Source organism: Nothoprocta perdicaria, unplaced genomic scaffold (genome assembly GCF_003342845.1).
Source record: "Nothoprocta perdicaria isolate Ctin4 unplaced genomic scaffold, notPer1 scaffold_60, whole genome shotgun sequence".
In the NCBI taxonomy this organism is placed as follows: domain Eukaryota; kingdom Metazoa; phylum Chordata; class Aves; order Tinamiformes; family Tinamidae; genus Nothoprocta; species Nothoprocta perdicaria.
Window position 1 is genome coordinate 732,206 of NW_020455866.1, and position 9,578 is coordinate 741,783.

The 9,578-nt window shown below is 37.4% G+C and overlaps 1 protein-coding gene across 1 annotated transcript in view; it reads right to left on the reverse strand.

Moving 5' to 3' along the window:
• Positions 1-1,479: 1,479 nt before the first annotated feature.
• LOC112956179 overlaps positions 1,480-9,578 on the reverse strand; it is a 9,305-nt gene continuing 1,206 nt past the window's right edge. Inside the window, exons 2-6 of the mRNA XM_026049684.1 lie at positions 8,360-8,506; positions 7,190-7,402; positions 4,537-4,623; positions 3,530-3,682; positions 1,480-2,015 (exon numbers count right to left, since the gene is read on the reverse strand). Of these exons, the coding sequence (XP_025905469.1) occupies positions 1,863-2,015; positions 3,530-3,682; positions 4,537-4,623; positions 7,190-7,402; positions 8,360-8,506 (753 nt within the window). The 3' untranslated portion in view covers positions 1,480-1,862. The remainder of the gene's footprint in view (positions 2,016-3,529; positions 3,683-4,536; positions 4,624-7,189; positions 7,403-8,359; positions 8,507-9,578) is intronic.

Here is a 9,578-nt window from a genome sequence, read left to right on the forward strand (position 1 = left end):
GTAGCAGCAAATGCTGCAGCTTTATGGTTTTGTGTTAATCCCTACTGACCTTTATTTGCCAAGTAACAGTGGTCATTAGGAAACAAATCTTGCCCTACAAGCGTTTTTAAATTTCCAGAAGTTAGCGCTGTTTTTCAGTGTCAGAAGCAAGTCCAGCCTGCAGCAATGTGGCACTGTTAGCCGGAGAGAGGACTTGCAGGGCAGGCAGTACAACAGTGACTGTTGTTTCTTACCTGCAGTATGACCCTGAGAAACCTATTTCCTTTCTCCCCCACCTCATCGCTATTTGGAGTTGCAAATCTCTTATGTCAGGAGATAGTGTGAAGGTCTCAATCACAGTTTTACAAAGATAGAGCCCCTAGCTCCAAAAGTCTTTTCATCATGAATAAATACAGAGGAAAGTGGTAGTCCAGGAAAGCCTCACCATGTGTCCTGCTTCTGACCTCTTCTCTTGGCATCAGCCAAGAGGCCGCTAGGTCGAATGTGTTCAGTAGAGAAGATGTTTTTCTGGTCAGAAATATTCCATGCAGCTCTCTGAAGAGCATCCCATCATTACGAGCAGGTCATTGTTCTGAATACCAACATTTTCTGACAGTAGTTCCAAAGGTAATTTCTTTTAGCRCAGATAAAACAATATATGTTTCTCTTAACTCTGAATCATGAAACAACAGCTGCTTTTATTGAAGGTTTCCAGAAACACTTAGCCTAAGGCAGACACCTGATGTGGAAATGTCAGCCTAAATCTTCTATAACGGAAGTGCCAAGCAGCTGAAGGCGATGTTAGCAGCTCCACCTTCAATAATCGGCTGTGCTAAAAGCTGAAAGGAGAGTATTAATGCCTCAAAACACAACAATCCAATTCTGTAGAAGACAATATTTTATTAACAAAGAAGTTATAATATCAAAGTAAGAAACTGCAAAAGAGTTACAAACAACTATAAAAATACCTCTATTTATCCAAAATTAAATATGAACACTTTATTAGTTAAATGCCAATATATTATTCTCTGAAAATATTCACAAACTTAAAGTCACGTCTAGCATATTAAACACATCATATAAAATAATTGTGTACAAGGAATCACAATCTGAAGGTAAAATTCAGATTCTAGCTCCTCCTTCAGCTGACTAGAGATATCTCAGAGCACAAACCTAGTGCTGTTCCTTGTCAGCTGAACAACCTTACATTCAGGCATCCCCTTTCCCTCCTTCCATAGGCCTCCCTGTCTTGCCTCTACTTCAGCGAGTAGAAGCGTGCTACATCTTTCAAAAGCCAGTACTCTGAGGTTTTGGGATTTTTTTTAAAGTTAACCTTTTCCCTATTTTTTCAAACCTCAGTTTGCAGACCCATTAAATGCAACCCTAGCCATGCTTAAAACATTACTGCAACAGCAGAACAGACTTGAGAGCTGCTGCCCATATGGTAAAAGTTTATTTCGGTCCTTGATATGTTCTATATAGATATAAAGAAACCAGCTACTTTGTCGTACTGTTACCTGGTCTGGTCAGAAGTTTTTAAGACATGTTTTTAATAGCAGTAGACACCAAAGTATGCTTTCATATTATGGTACTATAAAGTTACTCAAAAGATAAGAAAGTTTGGAGTCATTTCCAAAGCATGAAGTAGAACTTGGCCTGCTCTTTACTTCTTTCATTCAAAGAGTGTTTTCTATTTCCACTTCTTGGCCTTCAGCAGCTTCTTTTAGCCGTTTGTAGTTATTCTGTCTYCAGGAGCAAGGTACTGTAGCTTTCCATCAAAATTCTGGCGTGAAGTGTTTATGTGAATGAGCAGAGTTACTTCCAGAATGCATACAGAATGCAAAGATGCCAAGTAATGCCACTTTTAAAGAAAAGAGCAGGATTCACCTGGAAATTATTTTTTCAAATTTATTCCAGCAGGATCGAAGGCTAGATATATTTTCTTTCAGTTCACAAAATTCTTGGTTACATTTCTTTTTTGAGTGTTCAGCTGATACTGTGTCTTCTTTATTATGTCTATTTAGCAATATGCAAATCTGAAAAAGAGAAGTTTATATTGTCGATTTGGAAATGCCCATTCTTTTTATATACACATATTGTGAAACATTCATTTCTTTGCATCTCAATAACGCAGGTTTGTTACTTGATAATTTAGCCAGGCTGCTGGGCTCCTCCCACTGTCTGCAGGGACAATATTGGAAGTTGGACTAGATGACCCCTACATGTCCCTTCCAACCCTAAGCATTCTATGATTCTATGATAYGCAACCTGCACCAGTTCTCACTCTGGATACTGCATTGCTGATGTCCCTTCACACTAAACTGGGAGAATGCAGCTTCAACTTACAGAAAATAAGGAGTTCTGAAAMCAGTATGTTAAACTGAGAATATGTACATGCTGTATCGGTGGTTTAAAATTAACCTCATTTACATGAAGAACTGGAAAAAAACAAAGCTAACTGAACTGGGACCTGGTCTGGTTATATGTGTGKAGCCTTTAGAATTATGGAACAAAACAGTGTTGTGCCTAGAAGAAGACACTGCAAACAATCATTCAGGATTCTCCCAGAGACCAGGAGATCATGGTTCTTGTCCTCCTCAAAATGCTGTTTATGATTTCAATTGCTCCCTAGGTAATTGCTCCTCCAGGCACTCTCAGGGACAGGCAGGAGTTTCAAGAGTGATGTTCTGCCTCTCATGTCTTAAATGGAATGCCTTTTATACTGAGGCAGAAGTTAAATTCCAATACAGGTGCCTAAGGAAAATATAGAATCAATGTTACTTTGAGGATCTGGTCATAGGTTATRCAAGTCATTTCAAGAAGAAAAATTAATTGCAACCTTTATTCAAGCAACATAACRTAAATCATGAAGAATTACCCCCTTTGTTGCCTATGGAAGACTTTTCAATGTTRGACAATAGTTTTGAGTTCAGCATATTAATTGTGAACCACAAAGTAGTTAAGGAATATTTTCCCTTTGCTRAGGTGGTCTGTAGATCACTGCAGCGGAACTGAGTGACATTCCAAAGAAATGACTCTGCAATGGCTGAAAACTCAAACGTTTTCATATCTAAGTATCACTTGAATTTCAGATATTCTGATTAAAATAAAGATCATGCTTCAGCCAAAGGGATATAGAAAAGGTAGAAACTTCCACTAATTATTTGTCGAAATAAGCCAAATTTAGTAKGTAAGACATTTTATACAATTAATTTAAGGTAAAGCCCCAGTGTAGACTAACAACTATGACTGTACTTTCTAGCCTAGTTAAAGGCTTTTGCAAAAGTCTGGTCTTTGTCTTTTACTGGAGAGTTACTTGAAGTGTTTCAATGCTGAACCAGTGTACACCATCTGACTACAGACTTCCAGGCCATCAGCTTAATTAGTCTTTGCACTAGGCTGAGTCTGTTAGACGCAAAATTTGCCATACATATAATATGCAAGACAGATGTACCTTAGACTAACATGATACTGCATCTGTTCTGAAGAGCTGTAAGGAATAAGCCATTTACTTACTTTCAATAGTCTGTTGACCATCATTAGCACTCACCTTTTCTTTTCTATGTCTTTCACATTTGCACTCAAGGATGTTTAATGTCCCACATGAGACTGATGTGGCTTTCCATCTAAAGTCTTTGTTGATTTTTTGCTTATTAAAGAATTTAAGCATGTTGCATGCCATACTCTGTAGTGATTCYATTTCCTGCAAAGAAAAATATATCCTGAAAAGTCTGTGCATCATTAATTCCATGTAATATTGGTTTGTCTTAAAATGCTCCTTCCATGGCCATAACTTTCCTATGCTGTGAATCTTCCCCAATAAATTATCTTAAATTAAGATGATTAAAATTACCTTTTAGAGAGGGATCTAATTACCCTCTCTAAAATATTACGATTTCTAAATTATTCTAAGCACCAATCTATAGTAGAAATAATAGTATTCTAAGGAAACTGGGGAKAAATATCCTTTTGAAACCTTTTGTGAAATCTACTGATACACTAGAAAAAAAGTAAGCCATTCTTGGAGTCACTCCTTTTGTTAAGGCATAATAACACTGGAAGCTACAGCAGCCATTTGTGCCATCAGTCATTTAAGATCTACCTCAAACTATTACTTTTAAAGATGTCAAACCTGAAGTTAAAAGCTTAGCTGATATGAACTTGCGTAGAAAAAAAAAATAAAACAGATACTGGGAAAAGTTTGTATCTACATTCATGGGCAAAATGAAGAAGATACATTTTYGGTACTATTTTGAATTAAAATATGAAAGAATTTTTACAGGAGAAAAGATTTGTTGGATACAGAATTAATATTTCAAATGAATTTATATTTAATTAAAAAAAAAGAAATTGCAATTTCCTGGACAGACTGTGTGATTCTAGAAAAGASTAAAAAGAACAATCGTGAACACCATGACTTGACTATTACAAAGCAACATTAATCACTATTATAACCTGTTACTAGGGTACAGTACTCCCAACAAAAGAAAACAACAACATCAAGAAAACACTTCGGCTCATATTCTCTAACTTAACTTCTGAGAAATTAAATTTTACCTGAGTATCATTACAGAAGAACACTTTGGCATTTTCGTGTTTTTTATTCCTGCAGCACCTATCACGATAGTCTGCAGACATATTTACCTGTAACAGATGATATATAATTTAATCAAATGAGTACTTTTAACCAAATGAGCCTAATTTTTCCCTAATAGCTAATTTTTCACTAATAGCTCGTGGCCTGAACATCAAATTGTATTTTTAGGGTCTCCTCAGTCGTTGCAAGTGCACAGTTCTAAGCTTTTCCTTGTCAAGCAAGCAAAGAAAAGCCCAATGCCACTACAATTTGTAAAGGTTTTCATTTTACATCTTCAGATTTCATTGAACCACTTGGTCTTTTACCATTCAAAAAAAAAGTTTATCAATATATTATCATTATTCTCCTAAATAAATGCCCCAGGCATCTGAAGAGATTTAATTTAGCATTCACAAGAAGAAATGAGAAGACAATGCACATCTACGCTTATATCACAAAAGACTGAAATTTTAACTGCAGTAAGATTAAAACAAGGATCCTAAAACTTAGTTTAGGTATCTGTGGCTTCACTTTGTAACCACACATTCAAACGGACATYGCAGACAGTTAGTGACTTTGCAGGAAAATTTCTAGTGGACAAATGCTATCACCCAAACAGCCTCATCAATTAAACATGCTCATAAAGTAATGGCAAGACTATTCACTGACTCTACATAGACATAAACTAATCTTTCTTAAGCTGAATAAGATATAGACAGAAAAATGAAGACTTGCACAGATGCTTGTGCATAGTTGCTCTAGGATATAAAAACTTCAGAGACCAATACATTTCCATTATCTTTTGTAGACATTAATTACCAAGCTTTTTTTTCTTTTAATTTAACAGCTAATAGTTTTAATTCTCATAGTCTTCTAATTAAGTCTGTCATCAATAATATTTATTTCAATAATAGGGATACGTATGGGAACCATCTCCAGGCTTGTCTGGCCGCCAGCTCCAGAAAGTCTCATTGCTCTTCTCCAGAGGGAGATGGTAAGATGTGCTTCCAAAGGCAAGTTTTATTAATCCTGTCATATTCCCTTACATTATTGGTCAACTACTCCATAAATGCCCACCAAAAAGGTTTATTTTTTTAATGCAGGAAACACTTGTCTTTGTCAGGAATGAGATGATAGAGAGGCCTTTTATCTGTTTTAATACAGCCATGGATATTTTCCCTGCCTTGGTGTGTTGTTCAGGATAATGTCATTTTCCCTCTAGGTAAGCAGCCTTTCTTTTTTATGATCTCCATAAACAAGACATGAACAGGATGYTTTTGAAGATTAAATGATATTTCCTGACCCTAAAGATATTTGTTTCCACAGGAGGACTGAGCTAGGGAAACCACTGAAAATCACTGACATAAAACGCTGAAGGATAGTGATGGGCCATTAAGTCTGAAGAAACACAAAAGCTCATTCACTCCCAGTAACTTAATTTTTTAAGAAGTATTGTGTGTCACTTTCATTTCATGCAAGTAGATCTTGATTTAAGACTGCAAGAGAGCGGTGAATTCTAGCTTGCTGATGTACTGTCAGATAAATCCCACTTTCACACAAATGCCTCTCATAATCCAACTTTCTAAAATACTATTCTCACAAAACAATATTCCTGACAGATGAATTTAAGTGTTATATATTCTTGATAAAGAGTCAAGAGGTAGATCTGGGGCAGGAATCGTCAAATTATGATGATAATTTTTGCAAAGCTATAACTATTTCACTGATAAAGCCATAATGGAGGAAAGGCTATTATTGCAATTGCCAACTAGGAAACTCTTGGATAAATGAAATACACTGATACGTAAAACACAGRTAAACTGTTTTATTGCTATATAGATGAGATTCATGCCAACTAATGCAAAAACTATTTTATGGGTTAACATTAAGAAAGATGCCTTCATAATTCTAAGCAATTATGATGAGAAGTTTAAGAAAATTAAAATTATTTTAAGGAGTAATACCATTTTGTGCCCATAGATTAATGAAACAAAAATCTTAAATGCCTGGAAAATGAAAGATTTCAGTCATTCTCCATAAGAAATGTTGCAGTACCCAGAAATCTCCAAATTAATTTAACATTTCCAGTGCAGATTTTCATCTTTAAAATGGCCAGCTGAGTGGGATCATTGTCTGCAATAAAAGGTAGAAACCAGTTTAAAACTTAGTGGGTTTAATTTTGTGTGTCTGTTCACTTGTGTTCAGCAGACAACATAAAACTTRTCAAGACTGTTTTAGCAGAACAAATTATAGATTTTGTAATACTTTTTTCTTTTCAAAGGAAAAACAAACAGGTGCTCAGGCAACTTAAATGAAATTGCTTCAGAACCAAGCACTTCTGAATGTAATATATTGTACAATTTAGCCCTAAAAGGTACATACATGTGTCTAACTACTTGCTGCATAGGCACAAATATCTTGATCACATTCACTATACACACAAATGGATTTTGGAGTAATATTAGAAAACAGATTGTTGTACCCTCAAACAAAGACACCACCCTGTATCACATGTAGTTTTAAAACTGACTTTTTTTTTATCACAGGTTGTCACTAGAGTAATTTTTAATTTAATTATTTTCTTTCATTTAAAATCACTAACATTTTAGGAAGCTCAAGAACGATAACACCTACCAGCTCACTGATGTCATGAATCAGTACATTCTCATAYTTCGCACGGATTTCTTCTGTCTTGTTTCTCACTGAACAACTGGACGAATTCACCGGTGACAGAACAAGGAACAGCGGCAGAACCCGAAAAATAGATCTAAAAAAGGCTGCATTACAACAAGAACAATTAAGTACATTATAAATGCCATGGGGTATTTGCTCTACATACACTACAGTCTGTGAAAACAGTTCAAAATCTTTTTACAGTTTTACCGTATGACTTGAGGGAAAGATTTCACTCCACATTAAGACACCACACTAGGTGTCTTAGGTCAAGGGTGCTCAAGGGTGATTTAGCCAATGCAGTTAAAGAGAGCCTACAACTATGTCGACCAGCCACTTGGTGTCTACCAGCTAGGCCAAACATCTCTCCAGGCTTTACTGAAGGCATTGACTAGATCTCTCCACTGACCGTAACRGGACCATAAACACCTAACATATAAGCAGATGAATAAATTCAAGCACCATAATGAGCAGCTAAATCCCACTGTCATTTTGCTTATATTACACTCTGCAAATGTCCGTGAAYGTGCCTTTATGTCAAAGTGTGTTGAGACATGTTTTCAGGCTGCCCAAATCCATGCTAGTGGTGTAACCTGAGATGAAGCAGCAATATAACTTCCTTTGCAAGTATTTTGCAATATTTGGGAGAAGTCTTACTKCTCTCCTTCCTTTTCCTTCTTTGCCCAGACCCCTGTTCTTTGGTTCCTGGATGACATCTGGGAAACCAGGAGCTCAGTGAGTAAAGACAAAGAGAAAAGGGCCAAGATACCACAAGAGCCTGAAAGAACTGATATGGTAACTGAAGGATAACTGGCCTGATCCTGGGAATAGGGGAAACAGGATAATACAGGTATTACAAGGCAAGTAAGTTCTAGGTTATAAAACTAGAGTAGGATGATATTGAATCAGAGGATAACAGGGACAGCACTAGAAATTTAGGTTGATGGATGAACAAAGAACATTCAGGAGCTCATTTTGCTCATTCAGGAGCAAAAATCTTTGCTCATTCTCAACAAGAGAAGCACTGATCCACATCCCTTGGGTACTCTGTATCCTCACAGCTGCCCTTTAGCCTTAGGCAGTAAGAAGAGTGGTCCCCATGTAGCGCAACTGGGAGCCAGCACAGCTCACAGAAGGGATGCCTTGAAGGATCAGGACTGCTACTTTCCTTCCTCTCCAGCAAAGACGGGACTGATCGACCAGCACAGACACTCCAACTCGCTCTTGAGCCTCACTGGTGAGTCCCAGCCTCAGTGGGAAATCTTCAACTGCACAGTACTAGAGACAGAAAGTACAATACTTCCTGAAATCCACCCTTTAAAAACGCATTCTGCCTGCACATCTTCCAAAAGCAAAGCAGTGAACTTGTTCATGATCTGTCCCTAGCAACCTACCTGCCGTGATGCAATAACCATAGTCACTGCTCTGGCTTTCATTGAAACCGCAGCCCCGGCCAGCTGACTCCCGCAGCCTGCTGCCTCTTCAAAGGTTTTCCTGATCTACCTAATCCCCTTTTCCTTATAGGCTCCTTGTGCCTACGCTGCGGTAAAACTCCCTGTCCTAGAAACAAGACTGAGTTTTCCCCTGTATAGGCTGAATTCCAAAATTCAGTTTGTAGAACTGGGATTCAATACTAAAACAAGAAAAACAAGCAAACAATAAATGGAAAAAAATGTAAGGACTTAATAACTCCTATTAGTATACTATCACAACTAAAAAAACAACTGTGATTCTTGTTTCCAAACAACTTAAATTGTATAGGCTACCTACCTCTAAAATGTACTTCAATCCATCCTCTAAATCAATGTAGCAGATTCCATCACTTCTAAAACTGAGTTTGTCCAGCCACATGTGGAGCTAACCGCATGGGGAAAACTTAAGTAACTTCTATATTTTTAGTTTCCTTGTAATGCACAGATTGCATTTTTTTTTTAATAAAGAAATTGCAGAATACGGGCAGATCATTCTGAAAGAGATGTTGCGCAATCAGCAGGTCACTCCACCCATGGCAGCATCACTACAAAGGAACCCATCTGGATACATCTAAAGTCGCCCTCTGGAACCCTGTAGCGCAGTAGCATTAAAAAAAAAAAAAAAAAGCCAGGAGCTTGGGAGAGCTGAGAAGTGAAAGACTTTTTCCTTGAAGTTCAGCAACTCCCAGAGAGGCAGAGCAGCTCCTGCTCCACGTGCCTAGTGCTTCTGATGGTAGGAAGTATGGGAATAATTGGGAACACTGCACCCTTCACCCTTGCAGTAAAATTCCCCAAAACTCCTAAGTCGTGCCTGGAAAGCCCCCAAATTTCTCGGACAAAAGTTGCTATTCCAGGATTTCCAAATCTAAAAAAGCCCC